This window comes from Lepidochelys kempii, chromosome 14, assembly GCF_965140265.1.
Source record: "Lepidochelys kempii isolate rLepKem1 chromosome 14, rLepKem1.hap2, whole genome shotgun sequence".
NCBI classification, from domain to species: Eukaryota; Metazoa; Chordata; order Testudines; family Cheloniidae; genus Lepidochelys; species Lepidochelys kempii.
The window spans coordinates 39966362-39992876 of record NC_133269.1 but is presented as its reverse complement, the minus strand read 5'-3'; the positions used below and the strand labels follow the sequence as shown (position 1 = coordinate 39992876).

General features: G+C 51.4%; 1 protein-coding gene across 1 annotated transcript; it reads left to right on the top strand.

The window, feature by feature from the left end:
* On the top strand, nucleotides 1-25117 carry LOC140897517 (uncharacterized). The gene is made up of 8 exons (XM_073310236.1): nucleotides 1-215; nucleotides 765-928; nucleotides 1111-1198; nucleotides 1730-1856; nucleotides 2379-2485; nucleotides 2797-3097; nucleotides 19860-20084; nucleotides 20373-25117. Exons 3-8 carry the CDS (start codon nucleotides 1175-1177, stop codon nucleotides 23498-23500), a joined length of 3912 nt encoding a protein of 1303 aa, XP_073166337.1. The 5' UTR covers nucleotides 1-215; nucleotides 765-928; nucleotides 1111-1174; the 3' UTR covers nucleotides 23501-25117.
* Nucleotides 25118-26515: the final 1398 nt, after the last annotated feature.

Genomic DNA, 26515 nt, shown 5'->3' with positions numbered 1-26515 from the left:
CAGCCGCTGCGGGGACTCTGGCTCCCGACGAGATCCCCGAGCCCCGGCGGCTGGTGCTGGGAGCCCGGAGCCCGCGCTGCAGCCGGGAGAGGGGAACCTCCAGCCGGGCCCTGCCCGCTGCTCCCCGGGAGCCTCTCCCAGGGCAGAGCCCCCAGCCCGGCCAGGGCCCCTTCCCGGCCCGGCCCCTGCCCCGGGGGGCCCCGCTCGGGGGCAAGGTAAGAGAGACCCTCCCATCCCCCCCTGCAGCGGCCCCCCCCGTCACATCTGGGCTGCAGGGGGAGGAGGATAAAGAGGGGCCGGAGACGGGTGCAGGGGATGCCGGGGGCAGGCTGGGATGGGGGCAGGGGTGCACGGAAGGGAAGATGGGGCAATGGAGGAGGATCGGGGGACTGCGGGGCTGAGGGGAGCGAGGTCGGGAATGGGGGAAGATGTGAGTGGGGGGCACAGCGAGGGAAAGGGGGGATGTGGGGAGGCGGGCGGGGGGAGATGCCCAGGCAGCTTCTCCGCCCCATGGGACACGAGGTGGGAGGGGCGGAGAGAAGCTCTTCTCCTGGAACTGGTCAAACCAGCTTTGGGAGCGATCAGGGGACTAACCCCTCAGGGTGCAGAAGCTACAAAGCAAAAACCGGGTGTCCACCCGCCCCCCCCCCCACACACACACACCCTGCTCAGAGTGTGTCATTGTCAGACACCCCCGTGCTGGTGGGGTCAGTGTCTCATGAGTGTTGGGGTCTGCCCGAGGTTCTCGTCTAATTTCCCTGCAGGATTCAGATCTCAGCCACACCAGAGTGAGACCGGAGTCACTTCTGGCTCAGGCAGGGGGATGGGCCAATGGGATCAGTCTCTGCCTGCCTGTCCCTGGGGGCTGCCGCGGGAGTCCAGGGCAGCTCATTCATCAGGTGTTGTCACCAGAGGGCTCCAGCTATTGGTAAGGGAGAGGGGCTTACACTGCAATGGGGGCCAATCCCCCAAAGTGGCTCTTTGGGTTCTTCCCTTTTTTTAACATTTGGCTCAGAGATGCTGTTACTGGGAGGCTCTGAAGAGTCTGGGGGGAATCGGGGTGTGACATGGACAGAAGCCCCTTCTGTAACCTCCCTCTCGCCCCGACAGGCTGAGGAATCAGGTCCACGTTTCACTAAAGATCGGCCAGTCTTCCAGGAGACAGAGAAGGGAAATGGCTGTGATGGAGCCAGCTCAGGTAGGGGATTTTCAGGGAGCTGCTGGGCGGGTGAGGGAGAGGCAGGGAGGAAACAGGGTGTGAGAAACCTGCTGATTTTCTGAGTAGGCCCATTGCTGGAAGGAGAGCGGTGGAGGGGACATTCCCCCAATTCTCAAACAGGATATAACCCCCTTACACAGGGCTGGGAACATTGTCCAAACTCCCAATGCTGGAGTCTGACCTTACTGGCCAGAGGCTGCTGTGAAATACGAAGGGAAGCTGTCAGGATTCCTGTCCCTGTCCCTGGCTCAGAGCTCTGCTTCCCGTCTCAGCCCGTGGCTGGCAAGCGTGTGGGAAATGAGGAGACCCTCCCCTTCTCCGTGTGCTGTGGGGACATGGAGCTCTCACCGTCTCCCAGTCCCTGGAACCTCCTGGCTGCTCTGAGCAGGGTGCCTGTGGGATTGTGCTACTCTGGCCCACCCACAGCTTCACATTTTTCTTTCTTTGCCATGATTAGTGGGATTGTGGCTGGGGCAGCAGGTGCTGAGTGGGGGACTCTTGTTGTTTCAGATGCCGGTGACCTTGGAGGAGGTGGCTGTGTATTTCACCCAGGGGCAGGAGGCTCTGCTGGACCCCGCTCAGAGAGCCCTCTACAGGGACGTCATGCAGGAGAACTACAAGACGGTGACCTCGCTGGGTAAGGGATTCTTGTCCCCTCCGTTATTGGAAGCCGTGGGGCCTGTGTATCTGAATTTGGTCAGTTTCTTCCCTGGTCAGTGAGATCAGGGGCGAATGGGTTCCATTATGCACAGCTGCCATGAGAGACACTTGCATCTCCGTGCCCCCTCCAGGAGGACATGGTAGTCAAAACCCAACGGACCCCCCTCCCTGGGAATAGCTCCAGCTATGGAGAGGGCTCTGGGGTCTGCAGGTTTATAAAGAGGAGGGGTTTAAGTCCAGAGCTTTGTGTGAGTCAGCAAAGCCCTCAGAGTACACAGATCCTGGAACGCCTAGTAAGGGTGTAGTAATAATTCAAATCACCTCCCTAATAAAGTCCCCCTGCGCAAGGGGGCTCAGTGATCCTGTTCCCATCCTCTTGGATTTCTCGTTCCTCCAGCAGAGCACAGGGACAGGTTCCACTCACGGAATGTCCTTTGTGACAGATCCTCCACCAATGCTCCATGCACCCTGATCTGGTCTGATTCCACCCTCTGCACAGGAGTTCCCATTTCCAAACCTGAGCTGATCACCCAGCTGGAGCAAGGGGATGAGCCGTGGGTGCCCGATCTCCAGGCCTGTGAGGAAGGAAGGGATGCACCCGCACAGGTGAGGACTGACACAGAGACCATCTGGGGAATGAAGGAAAAGTTTGAGAATCCCCAAATAAGGTGTGAATAACGCCCTCAATTCTTCCTCATCTCAGCCAGGACAGGGCTGTAGTCAGCAGTTATCGCTCACGGCATTCCACCCAGCCTCTTAGCTGCAGGAGTTTGTTTCCCAGCTTTCCTTCCTTGTCAGTGTTTGGGTGGGATGTGGAGGCAGAATCCAATTGCTCAGTCTTTCTGTTGGGTTTCCCTCGGTGCTATTCCTCTCTCTCCCTTGCACAATGACTCCTGTCTCAGTTGAGTCTCTCCCAGCAGGTGCTGAGTGAGGGAGTGAGAATGAGGAGGGGAATCGTCATCAGGAAGTCCCTGGAGAAGTGCAACCACAGGGGCCCTTGGTGGGAGGAGCTGAAGGGAATTTTTATGACTGCACGGAAGAGGGAGAAGCCTGGGGAAATTGGCACAGGTCAGAGAGGCTTCTGGGAAACCTCCCCAGGAACAAAGTGGATGAATCTCTTAACAGTGGAGGAGGAGATGAAGATCCCAGAGCGCAGCAGACAAATCCCAAGGAAGAGACACCCTGGCACTGCCTTGAGTGTGGGAAAGGATTCATTGTGAGATCACGGCTTGTGACACATCAGACAATCCATACTGGAGAGAAACCCCTTCAATGCTTGGACTGTGGGAAAAACTTCAATAAACTCTCAGATCTTAATAACCATGGGAGAAGCCACACTGGAGAGAAGCCCATTCAGTGCCTCGAGTGTGGGAAACGTTTCAGTTAAAGGCAGCATGAACATCACATAAGAAAAGCCACACAGGAGAGACACCCCACAAGTGCTCTGACTGTGGGAAAAGTTTCATGCAGAGGTCACACCTTGTTAAACATCAGGCAATCCACACAGGAGAGAGACCCCATAAGTGCTTGGACTGTGGGAAAACTTTCAGAAGAAGTTCAGAGCTTGTTTATCATCAGATAATCCACACAGGAGAGAGACCCCACAAGTGCTTAGACTGTGGGAAAAGTTTCAGACAGAGATCATACCTCATTAAAAATGGGAGAATCCACACAGGATGGACGTGGTCCACTCCCAATGACTGATGAGGAGGGGTCAATACCAAGAGAGGGAAATTGGTTTTGTAGTGAGCCAGCCACTCCCAGTCCCTATTCAGGCCCAAATTGATGGTGTTAAGTTTGCAAATGAATTGTCGCTCTGGAGTTTCTCTCTGAAGTCTGTGTTTGAAGTTTTTTGGTTGAAGGATGGCTACTTTTAAATCTGTTATTGAATGTCCAGGGAGAGTGAAATGTTCTCCTACTGGCTTTTGTACGTTACCGTTCCTGATGTCGTATTTGTGTCCATTTATTCTTTTACATAGAGACTGTCCGGTTTGGCCAATGTACGTGGCAGAGGAGCATTGCTGGCCCATGATGGCATAGATCACATTGGTAGATGTGCACGTGAATGTGCCCCTGATGGTGTTAGGGAAAAAGGGTTTCCCTCCCGTCTAGGGTTGGGGGGGAGCCTTCCCTGGACTTCTGTATTAGCCAAACAAACACAGAGTCAGGACTCTTAGATAAAATGAGGCACTTTAATGCTAGCAAGTACGACAGCTGAAGGGCTCACCAATTCCTACACAGAGGAATTTTCCCAGAGTGGAGGTCTTTGGGTATTTTCCCAGAGTGGTTTTACCTTGGGAGTGCAGTGACCTCTTCTCTACGCACAAGGGGGCCTTAACAAGCAAGTCTGGGCGATGGTTTGGGATCCACTTCCTAAAATCCATGGGTCCCCTGCCCCTTTTTCCCTTTTGGCCGTACCACGCCAAACCATTTTGCCAAGAATCAAGGAGTACTGGAACCGGCAAAATGGGGAACCCTTGCAATGAATGTGAGGAGAAGTCGGAACGCACCCAACAGTCACTAACATTCCAGGAGTTGGTTAGATTTTGGGCTAATTGTAAAAACGTGTTTTTGTCCCAACTCCCTAGGGCAAGGTTCCAGGTTAATGCCCGTAACCGTACATACATTGTAAACACTAACAACTACAAACAAAACACAAGGCAGTACAATTTGTAACAGTATAACCAATGTCCCAGAATTCTGTAACTGCTTCTGATCCCGCTGACCGACCGGTACACAGTTCATGTAGGAGCGGCGGTTGTGATGGCAGTCGTTGGAGACGTTGGAGCAGGAACCTTTTTACAGTGGCTGCAGTGCACCCATCTATCAATGCCCTCGATCTTTACCGCAGTCGGAGTAGTCAGAAGGACTTGAGCAGGGGCCGACCACCGTGGTTCCAGGCAATGCTTCCTTCGATGGATTTTAACACAGACAAAGTTACCTGGAAAAAGAGTGTGTCCACAAGTATCAAGTGGTAAAGGTTGGGCATCCTTTACTTTGGCCCACGCGTCACTTAACGCATCTTGCAACATGCGACAGTAACCCGCCAACTTATCTTGTCCCGCCATTAACGACGTTTTCGCTGGGACAAATCCGTTTGTATTGGTTAGGGGGATTGGCAAGGGTCGGCCAAATAGAATTTCAAACGGTGTCAGCCAGTGTTTCCTATGGGCTGTATTATACTGGTTGGTTAACACTATGGGTAACACTTCAGGCCACTGTAATCCAGTTTGCTCACATAGCTTTGCTAATTGGGTTTTGATCAGCCCATTCACCCTTTCCACTTTTCCTGAGCTTTGTGGATGATAGGGGGTATGCAAGGCCTGTTTTATGCCTAAGGCTTTCGCTATATGCTGAATAATTTGGGAAGTGAAATGGGGTCCTTGGTCACTTTCCAAACGAGTCATTACTCCAAAGCGGGGAATAATATCCTTGAGGAGACACTTTGCTACGGATACTGCATCTGCTTTTCAGTATCCGTAGCAAAACGGATGTGGGGAACGCCTCAACCCACCCTGAAAAAAGGTCAACCAGGACAAGCAAGTGTTTTCGTCCTGTCACTGGTGGTAAATCCATGAAGTCCATCTGGACCACAGCAAATGGGTACTCAGGTAGTTTGCTATGTCCCATAACTTGTGGTTTGATTGCTCCCTGATGATTATATCGTTGACACAACCCACACTGTGCAATGACGGCCTTTGCAGCTGCATGGACCCCCGGAGCGAAAAACAATTTCTCCGTCTGAGCCACCAATGCCTATAGCCTTTACAGTTGCAGAAGTAGTAGGGAGGTTGGGGTCCTGTAGAGTACTTCTATCTGCTCCGGTGTCAACTAACATTGAATAAGTTTTTCCTCCCACCACAACGGGAAGTTCCAGATGGTTTGCATCCAGCTGCACTGTCCAAGAAGTGGAGGGGGTTTCCGGCGGGGGGAGCGAGGCATTGTGGGCAGCTAGCTTTCAATCAGTACCTCCTTCTTCTTGCCCCTTTTCCTGAACCCTTTGGTAGGCTTGCATAAGAGGGTCAGCTGACTCGGGGGGGTAATTCGGACACTGGGCAGCCCAGTGTCCCTTTTGCCAGCACCGCCGGCACTCATCTGGCCCTGCCCTCCCGGGCTGTGGCTGGAAGTTCTGACCTTATGGTTCCCATCCCTGGGTAGAGCTGCCTCCCCTTCCGCCTCTTCCTCGAAAGCCTCCCCTCCTACGGCTGGCGTCTCGTCCCCGAGAGCTGTCTTGGAACCCTTGCAACTGCAGATCAAGAAGCTTTTCGGACCTCCTAGTGTCCAATTCCTTTCTATTCCTCCAAGCATGGGCTGCTAAACCCACCACCTCCTCCAGCGTTTTGTTTTCATAAGCTGGTTGACTACACACATACTTCCGAGCGAATGGTAATAAGTTTTTTACATACTGGCTGATCACTTGTGTTTTTGCTACAGGGGAGGCTGGATCTAAACCGCCATGGTTTTTTGAAACCTTACTCAGGCAGTGGAAAAATTCCCCTGGGTGTTCATCGTGCTTCTGAACACATGCATCCACCTTTCCCCAATCATAAACAGGCTTAGACTTCTCCTCTAATGCTTCTAAAATTCGCTTTCTCATATTATCCCACACACAAATGTTTTCCGGAACATCCCAATCCATTTCAGGTTTCCCTTGCGGATATGTCTCCTTGCCTTGTACCATCTCTCTGGCTTTCTTATACACCGTTGCCTTCTCACCCTCACTTAGTACTTGATTCAAAACCATCTCCACATCATCATAGTTACAATTATACATTGTGAAAATACCCTTCAACTTTTTAATAAATTCTTCCGGACACTTTCGAAATGGGGGGAAAGTAGCTGACCAATTCATTAGATCCGTGCTGGTAAAAGGGACATACACCATTTGTGTTCCCCCCACACCACTTGGTAGTTGTCGCATAGGCATTTGGACTGCACTAGCCATCACAGCACCAATAACTTTTGCCTGAGGTGTCTCTTGAGAGCGGGTTTTAGCAGGCGTCGCATCACTGAGGTGTCGCGGATCAAGATTTGCCACCTCCCTTGTAGAGGTGCCAGCCTCCTGAGCATCCCCCTGCTCTGTGTCGGATGTGGGTGCATCAGTAGCTAGCGGGAGAGCGGGGCCGCTCCTCTCTCTGTAGTGCGCCCGGTCACTCTCCGGGGACGTGGGTGCGTCGGGGCCGGGCGGTGGTATCCCACCCCATATCCAGGTACATTCTTCCAGTGGTATAGGATCCCCTGCTTCTTTCAATGGGAGTTGGGGATAAATAGACTTTGGCGTTTTTGGCTTCCGGTCAGCATCACCGGATCCTGGATTATAGGGTGGAGGCCGCATGCTTTAAGTTTTTCTTCCTCAATTCGTAAACTAGTAGTTCCACTGGTGCTTTTGCGCCGTTCGGCCTCTCTTATCCATACATCTGAATACTTTAGTTGCTGCGGTTTCAAATCATACAGTGCTTTCCGTAGTTGAACAACAGTATGTAACTCAAATGTTCCTTCCCCCGGCCAGCGATTTCCTGGCTCTGGGTCGTCTTGCGTCATTCCCACCCAGGGACCTTGACACAAAAATATAAACTTATACACAGCTTTGTTGCTATCCGATTGTAAGGCCTTGATATCCCTATCATAATGTTTTAACATATAGCCCAGGGGCGTAGAAGGATCGACAATTCTACTGGACCCCCCTTCCGTCTTTTCCAAAAGACAGAACCCCTGACTGTTGTCTAGACAATCACAAAGGAAAAATTCAGAACTCACCAAGTTCCCACCGGCCGGTGTTCACCAATAGGTTTGGACCCTAGTGCCTTTAGGGATGCCTTATTTAGCCGAAGCAGCGGGTGGAAGCGAGACGGGAAGCCTTCAGGGTTAAAGCAACCCAGGTGCCAGCAAGAAGGATTCAGAGTCCCAACCGTCCACCGGTCCGGAGAAGCGGCAATCCCGGACGAGCCCCCAATTTTGTTAGGGAAAAAGAGTTTCCCTCCCGTCTAGGGTTGGGAGGGTAGCCTTCCCTGGACTTCTGTATTAGCCAAACAAACACAGAGTCAGGACTCTTAGATAAAAAGAGGCACTTTAATGCTAGCAAGTACAACAGCTGAAGGGCTCACCAATTCCTACACAGAGGAATATGGCGAAGCCCAGAACAAAGAACAAGGTAGAGCTTTGATAGCTTGGTTCAACATACTTTGTGATATCTCTTCCAGTTCAAACCGGTCAACCCCTGTTGGTCTGAGTCTTGAGGTATGAACATGGAGGCCCATCTGTATAAGGAATTCCTTCCCCAAACGGGGAGTACAGGTTACACATAGTTCAAATTCTTTCTACCCATAAACATAGGGAAAGGACAGATAAGCATAGAAAAAAGACAGAAGCCTAGCTTTACATGATTATAGGGTTGTTTTCTGGTTCTTTATCAATGGCGTGGCTGTTATGGTTGGGTCCTATGATGGTGTCGCTAGAGTAGATACGGGGACAGATTTGGCAATGGGATTTGTTGCAGGGATTGGTTCCTGGGTTAGCATTTCTGTGGTATGGTGTGTAGTTGCTGGTGAGTATTTGGTTCAGATTGGGAGCTGTCTGTAAGCGAGGACTGGCCTGCCTCCTACTGTCTGTGAGAATGAGGAATCGTTTTCCAGGATAGGTTGTACATCGTTGATGATGCGGTGGAGAGGTTTTAGCTGGGGGCTGTACATGATGGCCAGTGGTGTTCTGTTATTTCCCTTGTTGGGCCTGTCCTGTAGAAGGTGACTTCTGGGTCTCCATCTTGCTTTGTCAGTCTGTGAGTATTGTAGTTTTAAGAATGCTTGATAAAGATCTTGTAGGTGTTTGTCTCTGCCTGAGGGATTGGAGCAAAAGTGGTTGTATCTTGGGGCATGGCTGTAGACAATGGATCGTGTGATGTGTCCTGGATGGAAGCTGGAGGCATGTAGGTAAGTATAGAGGTCAGTAGGTTTCCAGTATAGGGTGGTATTTATGTGACCATCACTTATTTGCACTGTAGTGTCCAGGATCTCTTGTGTGGACTGGTCCAGGCTGAGGTCGATGCTGGGGTGGAAATTGTTGAAATCCAGGTGGAATTCTTCAAGGGCCTCCTTCCCATGGGTCCATATGATGAAGATGTCATCAATGTAGCGCAAATAGAGGAGGGGGCGCTCTGGGACGAGAGCTGAGGAAGCGTTGTTCTAAGTCAGCCATAAAGATGTTGGTATGCTGTGGGGCCATGCAGTGCTGCTGACTTGAAGGTATAAATAGTCCCCAGATCTGAAATGGTTGTGGATGAGCACAAAGTCACAAATCTCAGCCACCAGGTGTGCCGTGGCCTCATCAGGGATAATGTTCCTGACAGCTTGTAGCCCATCCTTGTGTGGAATATTGGTGTAAAGAGCTTCTACATCCATGGTGGCCAGGATGGTGTTTTCAGGAAGATCACCAATACGTTGTAGTTTCATAGAATCATAGAATCAAAGAATATCAGGGTTGGAAGGGACCTCAGGAGGTCATCTAATCCAACCCCCTGCTCAAAGCAGGACCAATCCCCAATTAAATCATCCCAGCCAGGGCTTTGTCAAGCCTGGCCTTAAAAACTTCTAAGGAAGGAGATTCTACCACCTCCCTAGGTAACGCATTCCAGTGTTTCACCACCCTCCTAGTAAAAAAGTTTTTCCTAATATCCAACCTAAACCTCCCCCACTGCAACTTGAGACCATTACTCCTTGTCCTGTCATCCGCTACCACTGAGAATAGTCTAGATCCATCCTCTTTGGAACCACCTCTCAGGTAGCTGAAAGCAGCTATCAAATCCCCCCTCATTCTTCTCTTCTGCAGACTAAACAATCCTAGTTCCCTCAGCCTTTCCTCATAAGTCATGTGTTCCAGACCCCTAATCATTTTTGTAGCCCTTCGCTGGACTCTCTCCAGTTTTTCTACATCCTTCTTATAGTGTGGGGCCCAAAACTGGACACAGTACTCCAGATGAGGCCTCACCAATGTCGAATAGAGGGGAACGATCACGTCCCTCGATCTGCTGGCTATGCCCCTACTTATACATCCCAAAATGCCATTGGCCTTCTTGGCAACAAGGGCACACTGTTGACTCCTATCCAGCTTTTCATCCACTGTCACCCCTAGGTCCTTTTCCGCAGAACTGCTGCCTAGCCATTCGGTCCCTAGTCTGTAGCGGTGCATTGGATTCTTGCATCCTAAGTGCAGGACCCTGCACTTATCCTTGTTGAACCTCATGAGATTTCTTTTGGCCCAATCCTCCAATTTGTCTAAGTCCCTCTGTATCCTGTCCCTACCTGCCACCATATCTACCACTCCTCCTAGTTTAGTATCATCCACAAATTTGCTGAGAGTGCAATCCACACCATCCTCCAGATCATTTATGAAGATATTGAACAAAATCGGCCCCAGGACCGACCCTTGGGGCACTCCACTTGATACCGGCTGCCAACTAGACATGGAGCCATTGATCACTACCCGTTGAGCCTGACAATCTAGCCAACTTTCTACCCACCTTATAGTGCATTCATCCAGCCCATACTTCTTTAACTTGCTGACAAGAATACTGTGGGAGACTGTGTCAAAAGCTTTGCTAAAGTCAAGAAACAATACATCCACTGCTTTCTCTTCATCCACAGAACCAGTAATGTCATCATAGAAGGCGATTAGATTAGTCAGGCATGACCTTCCCTTGGTGAATCCATGCTGACTGTTCCTGATCACTTTCCTCTCATGCAAGTGCTTCAGGATTGATTCCTTGAGGACCTGCTCCATGATTTTTCCGGGAACTAAGGTAAGGCTGACTGGCCTGTAGTTCCCAGGATCCTCCTCCTTCCCTTTTTTAAAGATGGGCACTACATTAGCCTTTTTCCAGTCGTCCGGGACTTCCCCCGATCGCCATGAATTTTCAAACTAATGGCCAATGCCTCTGCAATCACAGCCGCCAACTCCTTTAGCACTCTCAGATGCAACGCATCCGGCCCCATGGACTTGTGCACGTCCAGCTTTTCTAAATAGTCCCTAACCACTTCTTTCTCCACAGAGGGCTGGCCACCTACTCCCCATGCTGTGTTGCCCAGCGCAGCAGTCTGGGAGCTGACCTTGTTCGTAAAGACAGAGGCAAAAAAAGCATTGAGTCCATTAGCTTTTTCCACATCCTCTGTCACTACGTTGCCTCCCTCATTCAGTAAGGGGCCCACACTTTCCTTGGCTTTCTTCTTGTTGCCAACATACCTGAAGAAACCCTTCTTGTTACCCTTAACATCTCTTGTTAGCTGCAGCTCCAGGTGCGATTTGGCCCTCCTGATTTCATTCCTACGTGCCCGAGCAACATTTTTATACTCTTCCGTGGTCATTTGTCCAATCTTCCTCATCTTGTAAGCTTCTTTTTTATGTTTAAGATCCGCAAGGATTTCACCGTTAAGCCAAGCTGGTCGCCTGCCATATTTACTATTCTTTCGACACATCGGGATGGTTTGTCCCTGTAACCTCAACAGGGACTCTTCGAAATACAGCCAGCTCTCCTGGACTCCTTTCCCCCTCATGTTATTCCCCCAGGGGATTCTACCCATCAGTTCCCTGAGGGAGTCAAAGTCTGCTTTCCTGAAGTCCTGGGTCCGTATTCTGCTGCTTACCTTTCTTCCCTGTGTCAGGATCCTGAACTCGACCAACTCATGGTCACTGCCTCCCAGATTCCCATCCACTTTTGCTTCCCCTACTAATTCTTCCCGGTGAATTGTGAGCAGCAGGTCAAGAAAAGCTCTCCCCCTAGTTGGCTCCGCCAGCACTTGCACCAGGAAATTGTCTCCTACATTTTCCAAAAACTTCCTGGATTGTCTATGCACCGCTGTAGTGCTCTCCCAGCAGATATCAGGAGGATTAAAGTCGCCCATGAGAACCAGGGCGTGCGATCTAGTAGCTTCTGCAAGCTGCCGGAAGAAAGCCTCATCCACCTCATCCCCCGGGTCCGGTGGTCTGTAGCAGACACCCACCACGACATCACTCTTGTTGCTCACACTTCTAAACTTAATCCAGAGACACTCAGGTTTTTCTGCAGTTTCGTACCGGAGCTCTGAGCAGTCATACTGCTCCCTTACATACAGTGCTACTCCCCCACCTTTTCTGCCCTGCCTGTCCTTCCTGAACAGTTTATAACCATCCATGACAGTACTCCAGTCATTGAGTTTTCCCACCGAGTCTCTGTTATTCCAATCACGTCATAATTCCTTGCCTTCACCAGGACCTCCAGTTCTCCCTGCTTGTTTCTAAGGCTTTGTGCATTTGTATATAGGCACTTGAGATAACCTGCTGATGGCCCCTCATTCTCAGTTTGAGGTAGGAGCGCTCCCCGCACAGACGTTCCTGCCTGTGCTTCCTCCCGGTATCCTGCTTGCTCACTTACCTCAGGGCTTTGGTCTCCTTCTCCCGGTGAACCTAGTTTAAAGCCCTCCTCACTTCCTCAGGAAGTCGGTGGTGTCTCGAAGACAGCTGGGAGTGCTGGTAGCATAGGGTGTGAGGAGAGAGTCCACATCGCCAGATAATCCTGCTGTAAGAGTGCCGATGCCTGAGATGATGGGGTGTCCCGGGTTTCCAGGTTTATGGATCTTGGGTAGCAGATAGAATACCCCTGGTCGGGGCTCTAGGGGTCTGTCTGTGTAGATTTGTTCCCGTGCTGTTGCAGGGATTTGTTCCCGTGCTGTTGCAGGGAGTTTCTTGAGCAGTTGATGTAGTTTCTTTTGGTACTCCTCAGTGGGATCGGAGGACAGTGGCCTTTAGATTGTGGTGTTGGAAAGTTGCCTGGCAGCCTCCTGTTCATAATTGTTAGGGGAAATTAACCCTGTTAGCATATGTGACTCCATTTTGGGTTTCCTGTCGGCCATTAACTAGAAGCGAGCACACCACGTACCAAGGGAGGAGGATCCTTCAGGGTGGACAGTCTGGACAGTTTCAAGAGAAGAGAAACAAAGGAGACAGGAACCAGCCGACATGCCTGAAATAGCTGCTAATTCAGCGTTTTTGCAGCGGGAAGGTGGCTACAGGGGACTGGTGATAGATAAGGAGAAGGCCTGTTTATTGGGTTAGGCCTCCCCCACCCCACCCCCCGCCCCGAGGCACACAGGCAGGATGTTTTGCCAACAGTATATAATCTTTGTGTAACCTGTAATCGGGGTCCCGCTCTGCTTAAGAAAACGGTACCACGCTCGAACGTAATAAACCTACAAACTCTGAGACACTCTGCAGTCTGTCTTTATTTGGTTGCCTCAGCCTAGAAACGAACTGTGTCTGTCCTAACTGGAATAATTCGTAATAGTTGCTGTGAAATATGAAGGGAAGCTGTCGGGATTCCTGTCCCCATCCCCAGCTCAGAGCTCTGCTTGCCGACTCAGCCTGTGGCCGGCAGGCATGTGAGAAATGAGAAGACCCTCCCCTTCTCCCTGTGCTGGTGGGACAAGGCGCTCTCACCGTCTCCCAGCCCCTGGAGCCTCCTGGCCGCTCTGAGCAGGTGCCTGTGGGATTCTGCTACTCTGGCCTTCACTCTTTTCTTTCTTTGCCATGATTAGTGGGACTGTGGCAGGGGCAGCAAGTGCTGAGCGGGGGACTCTTGTTGCTTCAGATGCCGGTGACCTTGGAGGAGGTGGCTGTGTATTTTACCCAGGGGCAGGGGGCTCTGCTGGACCCCGCTCAGCATCTGATGCGTTCTGACCAGTGTTCCCTCAGTTTTTACGTCCAAGTGCGGAATGAATTTGGTTCTACGCACCAGTATGTGACACATCATCTCCATATTGGTGCACAGAACAAAATTAATGGGGTGGGGGTGGGGCCGAGGGATTCGGAGTGTGGGAACTGGCTCAGGACTGGGACAGGGATGAGGTGCAGGGGGTGAGGGCTCTGGATTCAGGTGCAGGCTCTGGGGTGGGGCTGGGGATGTGGAGGTTGACGTGTGAGAGGGGGTTCAGGGCTGGGACAGAGGGATGGGGTGCGGAGGGGTGAGTGCTCTGGCTAGGCATGTGGGGGTTGGGACTGGGGATGAGGGGTTTGGGGTTCAGACTGCAGTGGAGAGAGGACTCCCCCAGCCCTCTCTCACCACAGGAGTTTGGGGCCAGGTCAGAGGCAGCTCTCCACAGCCACGGCGGCTCCTGTGGTCCTCGGCCATGCTGAGGGAGGGGTTCCACTCCCCAGCAGCTCCAATGGACCTGGGCCAAGCCTGGGGAGGGGCTCCTCTCCCTGCCTGCCTCCACGGCCCTCCATAGCCTGCAGTGCAGCTGCGTAGCCTGCCGGGAACACAGTTTCTGACGCCTGACCTCCCTTTAGCAGAGTGATTGCTAGTCCCTGAGTTCCCCCTTTGGGGCCAGGTTGTCTCATTCCCAGATAGTCAAGCATTTACTGCTTTTACATTTTATCCCTTATGGGCCAGAATTAACCAGATGCTAAAAAGGTGGGAGAAGGGACAGTAAAATGTGGAGTTTTCGCTTCTGTGCTATTTCAGGGCAACGGGGTGAGTGCGAGAGATTCCCTCCTTCCCCTCTCACTGTCACGCTCCTCTCTCCACACAGCAGCCTCTGTCCCAGCCATGGAAAGTTTAACCTGCCTCCGTTCTATCCCTCCATCTCCCACGGTGTCACGTACCACCCTGTCCCTGGCTCTCCATGCTTAGGAGTCACAGCTTTGATGTCTATGATCTTAGTCAGACTCCGGAGGGCTGGAGAAGGAAGTGTCACAGACACTTGGAGTTGGCAGGGAAATCTCAATGAACTTCAAAGCACAGTTGGATCTTCAGATCTTAGAGCCCCATTTCCATCTATTGGTAAAATTGCTTCCCGGCTTTTTCTAGGTTTGGTCCAGATCATTTGTAGATGGGAAGGTTGTTTTCTCTTTCGTTCTCTTTCTTTTATGATGATGCTAAAACTTTTGTTACTAATACAGCCGAATAATGAGGCGAGAAGCAAAGCTGGTTTAGCCACTGGAGAAGAAAATGGGTAAATTTCTTCCCCGGATTTTGAGTCTTAAAGGATTCTCTGAGATTTCCACCAACAGGAAGAAAGGGGTAAACAAAGAAACTTACAATTCATCTGTAGTACAGTGTGTAGCTCACTTATGCCACGGAGTTCCCTGACCCCATGACCCAGCAAAGACTTTTCAAGTATATAGGATCCAAGTACAAGAAGTGGAGAAAGGGGTTCTGGCCCCATCTCTACTCAGGGCAGCAAGATCCCTTGAAAGACAGTAGGAGCATCATTGAGCTGGGGGAGTGGTCCGAGCTGGAAGGCTTTCCAAAGAGCATGGACTGCTGAAAGCTTTTGGGTTAGAGAAATCCTTTTGTTTGTAAGGGTACGTCAACACTGCAAACTTAAGTTGACCTGTATTAGGTTGACTTATAACCACTCCAGTAATGATTGCGGTCGATGATGTCCACACTGTCCTCCTTGGGTCGGTGGGGTGTGTCCTCACCAGGAGCACTTCCACCGACCTAGGAGGGGCAATGTGGGGAACTGAGAGCCCGCTCTGCCAACTCCAGCAGCATCTCTCTCCCAGGAACGTGGCTGCGGTACAAGCTCTGTGTGAATTGCTCCCCATCTAGACCCCGTTCCCTGCTGGGCTGCCCCCCCCCCACTCCCTCTTCCCCATAAAGAGCGAGGGAGGCCACCTGGAGCTTCTCCCTCCTCCGCCCCCCCCGCACCATTCCCCTCCCAGTTTGACACCAGACCATAAATAACTACTCTGAGTGCAGTCTTTAGTTGTGCACCCACTTTACAGTAGTTTCATCTCGACCAATGAATTCTTCCCTGCTGGTCAGAACTGAGTCTAACCCACCTGCCCCCTGGTTCCTTCCTCCACCATCGGAAAGCAGAACTTGTCCCTGACGCGTTCCCAGCACTTCTGGCACAGTGGGTGCTGTTAGGGTGACCAGGTGCCCGGTTTTCAACCATGAAGTCCAGTGGAAAAGGGGACCTGACAGTGTCCGATCACATCTACTGACCGGACAGCCAAAGTCGAGTTACTGCGGGTGGGGAGGCACTGGGTCATCACTCCCATTAGACCCAACTCAGCCGGGGCTGCCTCCTACCTGCACTGGGCAGCTGCAGCTCCCAGCCCCGGCTCCACAGACAAGCCCTTCCTGACCTAGGCAGGGAAGGGGGAAAGAGAAGTGGAGGGCGGGTAGACCCTTGGAGGAAGAGGTGGAGTCGGAGCAGGGCCTTGGAGGGAAGAGGTGGGGCAGGGTTGGGACCTTGGGGGGAAGAGGCGGGGCAGGGGAGGTTGCAGCATTCCGACTTGAGTGTCCATTTTTAAAATATTTCCAAATTGGCAACCCGAGTCGCTAGCTGAGAGGTTGAAAAAATTTTTAGCAAACGTAGAAATACCGTTTTTCACAGCAGCGGATTTACTAACTGCCAATAAAGAAACTATGATTTTCATGTTTATAGGAGTAAGGGGATTGTTGGCCCCTTACTGAAACTTAATGGGTTGGCCATTACTTAGGCCTTCCCCGAACACCAAAAGAAAGGGGGAGGGCCAATGAGAAATGAAGACCCTGAGACTGATGGGGGTGGGGGTGGGGGAGGGGCAATGCTGTAGGTCAGCCTGATTGACAGGGCAGGCAGGCCAATGAGGGAGTCAGCAGCCAGGTCCTCTCCTTTGTGTCAGCTGGAGCTGGCTGGGCTAGAGCAGAGCAGGAGGGGCTAAGGAGAGAGGAGGGCTGGGCTGGGCTGGAGGCAGAGGGAAACTGGAGCAGCCGGGAGCAGTGAGCGAAGGGGACCCTGGGCAAAGGGCCCAGGGGAAGGAGAGGCCCTCAGCCAAGAGGCCTTGCAGGCCAGACTGGGTGGGGGATCATAACCCTGACAGGAAGCAGCTGATGCTAGGAAGAAGGGTCCTGCCACCTAGAGCCTGAGGCCAACACCAGAGTTAGTGTCTAACCCTGGGCATGCCTGCAGCACACCCAGGGCCTGGGCAGGAGGACTGGGACGTGGGAGGGACAGACTGTGAAGTGCCCTGGCATTCCAGAGAGGGTTGTTTGGGGTCCCCCCCCACAGAGCGAGGTGACATGTTTTCCTTTCATCTTTTCCACTTTTCTCTTTATTTTTATATTACTTTCTGTTTAATAAATTGTATTTGTTCTTAACTCTGTGCAATGATCAAGGAAGCATCCAGAGTGGAGAGAACACCCCACAGTGGGGACAGCTTTCCTGAGTGATCACAAGATTGGGGGTCGAGCACCTCAGGAGCCCTGGGCCCAGCCTTGGGGTTACGGGTCCAGAGTGGAAGCGGGCTGGCGGGGGAGAGGGGAGGGGTCCTCGATGTCATGCAGGCCTCTGGGTAAAGGACTCAGATCCTTTTGCTTGCCAGTTCCTCTGGTGCTCGGTAGAAGGCAGAAAAGTTCCCCACACTAGGGGGAGTGTTCCCCCCTCTTACCTCTGTGCATATTGATTGGTTTCTACTAAAGTTAATTAGATTATAGGGGCAAGTGTGAGAGCGGGCACCAGCGAGAGTTGCTGGCCACACTCTGAGGCCACCAAATTTGGTGGTGAGAACCCCTGGGCAAGATGCTCATGATGGTCCCTTGTGACCTTGGAGCCTGTGAGTGTAACAGGAGCCGGGCACAGGGATGCTGATCCTTCGGTGAGTTGATCGCTAGGACCCAGGAGCGGCTGGGGGGCGGCTCTGGGGGGAGCGATCGCGGGGCTCAGCCCGGCCCAGGAAGTGACTCGCAGCCGCTGCGGGGACTCTGGCTCCCGGCGAGATCCCCGCGCCCCGGCGGCTGGTGCTAGGAGCCCGGAGCCCGGGCTGCAGCCGGGAGAGGGGAACCTCCAGCCGGGCCCTGCCCGCTGCTCCCCGGGAGCCTCTCCCAGGGCAGAGCCCCCAGCCCGGCCAGGGCCCCTTCCCGGCCCGGCCCCTGCCCCGGGGGGCCCCGCTCGGGGGGAAGGTAAGAGAGACCCTCCCATCCCCCCCTTGCAGCGGCACCCGCCCCCGTCACATCTGGGCTGCAGGGGGAGGAGGATAAAGAGGGGCCGGAGGCCGGTGCAGGGGATGCCGGGGGCAGGCTGGGATGGGGGCAGGGGTGCACGGAAGGGAAGATGGGGCAATGGAGGAGGATCGGGAGACTGTGGGGCTGAGGGGAGCGAGGTCGGGAATGGGGGAGGATGTGAGTGGGGGGCACAGCGAGGGAAAGGGGGGATGTGGGCAGGCGGGCGGAGAGAAACTCTTCTCAGCTTTGGGAGTGATCAGGGGACTAACCCCTCAGGGTGCAGAAGCTACAAGGAAAAAACCCAAACCCCCCACCCGGCTCTGAGTGCGTTATTGTCAGACACCCCTGTGGTTGTGGGGTCTGTGTGCCCTGAGTGTTGGGGGCTGCCCAGGGCCGTGGTCTGATTTCCCTGTAGGGTTCAGATCTCAGCCACACCAGAGTCAGACCGGAGTCACTGCTGTCTCAGGCAGGGGGGTGCGCGGATGGGCCAATTGGGTTAAGCCTCTTCCTGCCTGTCCCTGGGGGCTGCCGGGGGAGTCCAGGGCAGCTCAATCTTCAGGTGACACCACCAGAGGTCTGCAGGTATTGTTAAGGCAGAGGGGTTTACACTGCAATGGGGGGAAATCTCCCAAAGTGGCCCTTTTGGTTCTTCCCTTTTCTTTAGCATTTGGCTCAGAGATGCTGTTAGTGGGAGGATCTGAAGAGTCTGGGGGGAATTGGGGTGAGACACGGACAGAAGCCCCTTTTGTAACCTCCCTCTCGCCCCGACAGGCTGAGGAATCAGGACCACGTTTCACCAAAGATCGGCCAGTCTTCCAGGGGACAGAGAAGGGAAATGGCTGTGTTGGAGCCAGCTCAGGTAGGGGATTTTCAGGGAGCTGCTGGGCGGTGGAGGGAGGAGAGAGGGTTTGATTAACCTACTGATTTACTAAGTAGGCCTATTGTGGCAGGGAAAGGGGAAGGGGACATTCCCCCATTTCTCAGGCAGGATATAACCACCTCGGCAGGGCTGGGAACATTTTCCAGGCTCCCAGCGCTGGATCCTGAACCCACTTGCCTGGGGCTGCTGTGAAATATGAAGGGAAGCTGTCAGGATTCCTGTCCCTGTCCCCAGCTCAGAGCTCTGCTTCCTGTCCCAGTCTGTGGCTGGCAGGCGTGTGGGAAATGAGAATATCCTGCCGTGCTCCTTGTGCTGGGGCGGACAGGGAGCTCTCACCTTCTCCGCCCCCTGAAGCCTCCTGGCTGTTCTCAGCAGGGTGTGGGTGGGATTCTGCTACTCTGGCCCTCCCACAGCTTCATGTTTTTTTTTTCCTTTCCCATGAGTAGTTGGATTGTGGCTGGGGCAGCAGGTGCTGAGTGGGGGACTCTTGGTGTTTCAGATGCCGGTGACCTTCGAGGAGGTGGCTATTTATTTCACCCAGGGGCAGGGGGCTCTGCTGGACCCCGCTCAGAGAGCCCTCTACAGAGACGTCATGCAGGAGAACTATGAGACGGTGACCTCGCTGGGTAAGGGATTCCCGTCCCCTCAGTTATTAGAAGCTGTGGGGTCTACGTGTCTTAATGTGGTGAGGTTTTTCCCTGGTCAGTTACAGCAGAGGCGAATGGGATCCATAATGCACAGCTGCCATGTGAGAAATACATGCATTTCAGTGCCCTCTCCACTGGGACACGGGAGTCAAAACTCAATGGACAAGCTAAACCATCCCCACCCCTCCAGCTTTCAAAGGGGCATGAATCCGCATTGTTTTTTCTTCTCTGTATTGTTTCTTGGCTGCACATACAATCTCTGTTCATCTCCCTCCTTGGGAATAGCTCCAGGCATGGGGAGGGCTCTGGGCTCTGCAGGTTTAGAAAGAGGCAGGCTGAAGTCGAGACCATTGTGTGAGTCAGCAAGGCCCCCAGAGCGCACAGATCCTGGGAACGCCTAGTGAGGGTGTAGTAATAATTCAACTCACCTCCCCAGACAATGTCCTCTGCATAAGGGGGCTCAGTGACCCTGTTCCCATCCTCTTGGATTCCAAGTTCCTCCAGCAGAGCACAGGGACAGGTTCCACTCACGGAACGTCCTTTGTGACAAATCCTCCACCGATGGTCCATGCACCCTGATCTGGACACATTTCACCTTCTGCACAGGATTTCCCATTCCCAAACCTGAGCTTATCGCCCGGCTGGAACGAGGGGAAGAGCTGTGGGTGTCCGATCTCCAGGATTTCAAGGACAGAAGGCTTCTGAGATGCACCAGCAAAGGTGAGGACTGACAGAGAAACCATCTAGGGAATGAAGGAAAAAGTTGAGAATCCCAAAATATGATGTGAGTAACGCCCTCAGTTCTTCTTCATCTCACCGAGAGCAGGGCTATGGTCAGCAGATATTCCTCACACCATTCCACCCTTTCTGTCTCTCCTTTCTTGTAAGTGTTTGGGTGGGATGTGGAGGCAGAATGCAACTGCTCAGTCTTTGTGTTGGCTTTTCCCTCAGTGCTATTCCTCTTTCTCCCCAGCACAATGACTCCTCTCTGGATTGTGTCTCTCCCAGCAGGTGCTGAGCGAGGGAGTGAGAAGAAGGAGGGGAATCATCATGAGGCAGTTCCTGGGGAAGTGGAACCACAGGGGACCTTTTTGGGAAGAGCTGAAGGGAATTTTTCCCATTGCTGGAATCAGAGAGAAGCCTGGGGAAATTGGCACAGGTCAGAGAGGCTTCTGATAAACCAACCCAGGAAGAAAGTGGATGAATCTCTTAACGGTGGGGGTGGAGACAAGAATCCCAGAGAGCAGCAGACAAATCCCAAGGAAGAGACACTCTGGCACTGCCTTGAGTGTGGGAAAGGATTCATTGTGAGATCACAACTTGTTACACATCAGACAGTCCATACGGGAGAGAAACCATTTCAATGCTTGGACAGTGGGGAAAGCTTCAATAAGCGCACAGATCTCAATGACCATGGGAGAAGCCACACTGTAGACAAGCCCATTCAATGCGTTGAATGCGGGAAATGTTTCAGTTCAAAGTCAGCACTAGATTCACATGAGAAAAGCCACACAGAAGAGAGACCCCACAAGTGCTTGGACTGTGGGAAAAGTTTCAAGCAGAAATCAGACCTTGTTCGTCATCAGGCAATCCACACAGGAGAGAGACCCCATAAGTGCTTGGACTGTGGGAAAAGTTTCATGCAGAAATCATGCCTTCTTAAACATAAAAGAATTCACAAAGGAGAAAAACCCCACAAGTGCTTGGACTGTGGGAAAAGCTTTATATGGAGGTCAGACCTTGTTATTCATGAGGCAGTCCACACAGGAGAGAGACCCCATAAATGCTTGGATTGTGGGAAAAGTTTCATACACAGGTCACACCTTGTTAAACATCAGGCAGTCCACACAGGAGAGAGACCCCATAAATGCCTGGATTGTGGGAAAAGTTTCATACACAGGTCAGACCTTGTTCAACATCAGGCAGTCCACACAGAAGAGAGACCCCACAAGTGCTTGGACTGTGGGAAAAGTTTCAAGCGGAAATCAGACGTTCTTAAACATAAAACAATTCACAAAGGAGAAAGATCCCATAAGTGTTTGGAGTGTGGGAAAAGTTTCACAGTGAGCTCAAGCCTTGTTAATCATCAGAGAATCCACAGTGGAGATAGACCCCACAAGTGCTTGGACTGCGGAAAAAGTTTCACTTCGACATCAGCCCTTAGTTATCACCAGAAAAGGCACACAGCAGAGAGACCCCACAAGTGCTTGGACTGTGGGAAAAGTTTCACTTGGAGATCAGCCCTTGGTTATCATCAGAAAAGCCACACAGGAGAGAGACCCCACAAGTGCTTGGAGTGTGGAAAAAGTTTCAAGGGGAAATCAGGCCTTGCTTATCATCAGAAAAGCCACACAGGAGAGAGACCCCACAAGTGCTTGGACTGTGGGAAAAGTTTCAAACTAAGGTCAACCCTTCTTCAACATCAGGCAGTCCACACAGGAAAGACGCCCCATAAGTGCTTGGACTGTGGGAAAATTTTCATGCAGAAATCTTACCTTCTTAAACATAAAAGAATTCACAAAGGAGAAAAACCCCACAAGTGCTTGGTCTGTGGGAAAAGTTTCAGATGGCGGTCAGAGCTTGTTAATCATCAGGCAATCCACACAGGAGAGAGACCCCACAAGTGCTTGGACTGTGGGAAAAGTTTCACTTCGAGTTCAGGCCTTGGTAATCATCAGAAAACCCACACAGGAGAGAGACCCCACAAGTGCTTGGACTGTGGGAAAAGTTTCACTTCGAGTTCAGGCCTTGGTTATCATCAGAAAAGCCACACAGGAGAGAGACCCCACAAGTGCTTGCACTGTGGGAAAAGTTTCAAGGGGAAATCAGACCTTGTTCGTCATCAGGCAGTCCATACAGGAGAGAGACCCCACAAGTGCTTGCACTGTAGGAAAAGTTTCAAGCGGAAATCAGACCTTGTTCATCATCAGGCAATCCACACAGGAGAGAGACCCCACAAGTGGTTGGACTGTGGGAAAAGTTTCATACTAAGGTCAACCCTTGTTCAACATCAGGCAGTCCACAGAGGAAAGAGGCCCCATAAGTGCTTGCAGTGTGGGAAAAGTTTCAAGCGGAAGTCACAGCTTGTTAATCATCAGGCAATCCACACACGAGAAAAACCCCATAAGTGCTTGCAGTGTGGGAAAAGTTTCAAGGGGAAATCAGGCCTTGTTCGTCATCAGGCCGTCCACACAGGAGAGAGACCCCACAAGTGCTTGGACTGTGGGAAAAGTTTCACTTCGAGTTCAGGCCTTGGTTATCATCAGAAAAGCCACACAGGAGAGAGACCCCACAAGTGCTTGGACTGTGGGAAAAGTTTCACTTCGAGTTCAGGCCTTGGTTATCATCAGAAAAGCCACACAGGAGAGAGACCCCACAAGTGCTTGGACTGTGGGAAAACTTTCACTTCAAGTTCAGGCCTTGGTTATCATCAGAAAAGCCACACAGGAGAGAGACCCCACAAGTGCTTGGACTGTGGGAAAAGTTTCAAGGGGAAATCAGGCCTTGTTCGTCATCAGGCCGTCCACACAGGAGAGAGACCCCACAAGTGCTTGGACTGTGGGAAAAGTTTCACTTCGAGTTCAGGCCTTGGTTATCATCAGAAAAGCCACACAGGAGAGAGACCCCACAAGTGCTTGGACTGTGGGAAAACTTTCACTTCAAGTTCAGGCCTTGGTTATCATCAGAAAAGCCACACAGGAGAGAGACCCCACAAGTGCTTGGACTGTGGGAAAAGTTTCACTTCGAGTTCAGGCCTTGGTTATCATCAGAAAAGCCACACAGGAGAGAGACCCCACAAGTGCTTGGACTGTGGGAAAAGTTTCACTTCGAGTTCAGGCCTTGGTTATCATCAGAAAAGCCACACGGGAGAGAGACCCCACAAGTGCTTGGACTGTGGGAAAAGTTTCACTTCGAGTTCAGGCCTTGGTTATCATCAGAAAAGCCACACAGGAGAGAGACCCCACAAGTGCTTGGAATGTGGGAAAAGTTTCACTTCGAGTTCAGGCCTTGGTTATCATCAGAAAAACCACACAGGAGAGAGACCCCACAAGTGCTTGGAATGTGGGAAAAGTTTCATACGGACGTCAGACCTCGTTAAACATGGAAGAATCCACACAAGATTTAAATTTCTTTGACACATGGTAAGAAAGGGTTAAGCAACTTGTATGTAATTGACTCAGATTCAACTTTTAGAATGAGATTTTAAAAGTGTTTCCACCTTCATGAAGCTAGAGTTTAAAATGTAAACATGTTAAAGACTTGGAAGAGGGGTAACTGTCCTGGTCTGTTTAGCTATATGTTTTTAGAGGTTAACAATTTATGGAAAGGGTTCCTGTATTCTGTTAATTCAGAGATTATACCCATCGCTCATGTCACCTGCCCAATTCCAGCTCCCTCTCCTTGAAATCACTGGGGTTAGGGGCTGAAGGATGGAGGGAATGTTTATAGCTGAAATCACCAAAATGTGTTTTGCAAGGTTAATATCAGTGAGATCTGTTCCTCTCTCCTGCTCGGACATTTTCTCTGGGGATCCCACAGACAGAAAGGAGCAGGTGTTACCATCTTGGGTTCCGATCGCAATGGTGACTGTCTACACTAGTAATTCTCAAACTGTGGGGCATGTCCTCCCAATGGAGGCACAGGAATATGTCAAGGGAGGCGTGACCTCTGGCTGGGACTCTTGAAGAAGGACCTGGCCTATCTGGGAGTTGGGGATAAATGCTCAGGCTCTCAAAAGCCAGGTGGAGCAGCAAGGCAGAAATCAGGGTGGCAATGGGGTGATAAGTCTGCTGTGAACAGTGATGTTGACGAATATCACTTTTCACTCGGTCACCCTTACTTCTGTGCTGCTGCTGGAGGCCTTCAGAGCCGGGCGCATTGCCAGCAGCGACTCTGCCTTTAGAGCTGGGTGGCCATATATGTGCTTGTGAGGGCGGGGGCGTAAATGACCACACACACAAAGAAGGGGGGGCCAGTGAAACACTTTTGAGAACCACTGGTCTACACTCTTATGGCCACCACGTTTACAGAAGGATAAATCTTCTCCAAAGTATGTCTTGTGAAGTATCCTAGGAAAAGTTATCAAGTGGTGAATATTATTGTCCTGTTGAAATGTGTCTATCAGCGCTGTCCATGGAGCTCTGAGAGTTTGCTGTACATTTGTTACATGCTGGAAAGCTGGAAAACGCCCAGAATGAAGACTCACTCTTTAGAGACAATGGTACCTGCAGACCAGCTAGGTGCTAAGTGGCCCTTAATTGCTTAGCTGGCCATTCACCAGCTGTGGAGCTGTGAACAAGAGAGTTACAATTCACCAGAAGGACGGCTGGATGCTCACTTTGGCCACAGACTGATTGTTGCCTGCCCCCTGGCTGGAGCTTGAATCTCAAAGAAGAGAATGGTATAAAAGCAGAAGGGAGAATTGCCTCCATTTTCACCTCTCCTCTCCCATCTTTACAGAAATCAAGGATATGCCTTGAAAGGCCACAGAGGCCTTGGACTGGGGAGGATGCACCAAGGCGGGAAGGAAATCCCTCCTGGGTACGAAGAACTGTGAACCGCTTGCAATAGCGGGCGGGGTGCGAAAACCTGCTTGCTTTGCATTTTCCTTAGATTGGTAAAATTTACGATTTAAAATGCATGTTTTAACTGTATAGATTTAACTAGTTCTGACCTTTCACATCTTTCTCCCTTGTGATCCCTGAAAACCTCCTTGTTCCAGTTAATAAACTGATTTTAGTGTTTTGTCTGGACCTGTGTGTTTTCCTTGAAGTGTTTGGGGGATTTGACTTGAGAGAACAAGGCTACGACCTAATCCGACCCCTTTGTCGGGGGGGCGGGGGGGGTGACCCACTAATTATTGAGTTTGTCCAGCAGAGTGAACAGACTGAGCAGTCCAAGATGCAGATTCCGGGGGTGCAAGGCTGGGAGTAGAAAAGTGGCTGATGTTGCTGAGTCCTTTAGTAACTTCATGAGTGTCTGGCTAGTCACAGTCAGTACAGTGCAGCCAGTGGCTGTGTGTGAGCAGAGCGTGGAGGGGTTTGTTGTTTACACAGCGATGCAGCAGGGTGGATTTGATTTAAACCACTAGTCTGGAAGACTCGATTTAATCATGGTATTCTACAGAAAAGTGCATTCTTGGTTTTTATAATCTTAATAGATCATAGAATCCTAGAATATCAGGGTTGGAAGGGACCTCAGGAGGTCATCTAGTCCAACCCCCTGCTCAAAGCAGGACCGATCCCTAGTTACATCATCCCAGCAAGGGCTTTGTCAAGCCTGACCTTAAAAACTTCTAAGGAAGGAGATTCCACCCCCTCCCTAGGTAACGCATTCCAGTGTTTCACCACCCTTCTAGTGAAAAAGTTTTTCCTAATATCCAACCTAAATCTCCCCCACTGCAACTTGAGACCATTACTCCTTGTCCTGTCATTTTCTATCACTGAGAATAGTCTAGAACCATCCTCTTTGGAATCACCTCTCAGGTAGTTGAAAGCAGCTGTCAAATCTCCCCTCATTCTTCTCTTCTGTAGACTAAATAATCCCAGATCCCTCAGCCTCTCCTCGTAAGTCATGTGTTCCAGTCACCTAATCATTTTTGTTGCCCTCCGCTGGACTCTCTCCAATATTTCCACATCCTTCTTGTAGTGTGGGGCCCAAAACTGGACACAGTACTCCAGATGAGGCCTCACCAATGTCGAATAGAGGGGAACGATCACGTCCCTCGATCTGCTGCCAATCCCCCTGCTTATACATCCCAAAATGCCATTGGCCTTGGCTACAAGGGCACACTGTTCACTCATATCCAGCTTCTCGTCCACTGTCACCCCTAGGTCCTTTTCTGCAGAACTGCTGCCTAGCCATTCGGTCCCTACTCTGTAGCGGTGCATTGGATTCTTCCGTCCTAAGTGCAGGACTCTGCACTTGTCCTTGTTGAACCTCATCAGATTTCTTTTGACCCAATCCTCCAATTTGTCTAGGTCCCTCTGTATCCTATCACTACCCTCCAGCATATCTACCACTCCTCCCAGTTTAGTGTCATCTGCAAACTTGCTGAGGGTGCAATCCACACCATCCTCCAGATCATTAATGAAGATATTGAAGAAAACCGGCCCCAGGACCTACCCTTGGGGCACTCTGCTTGATACTGT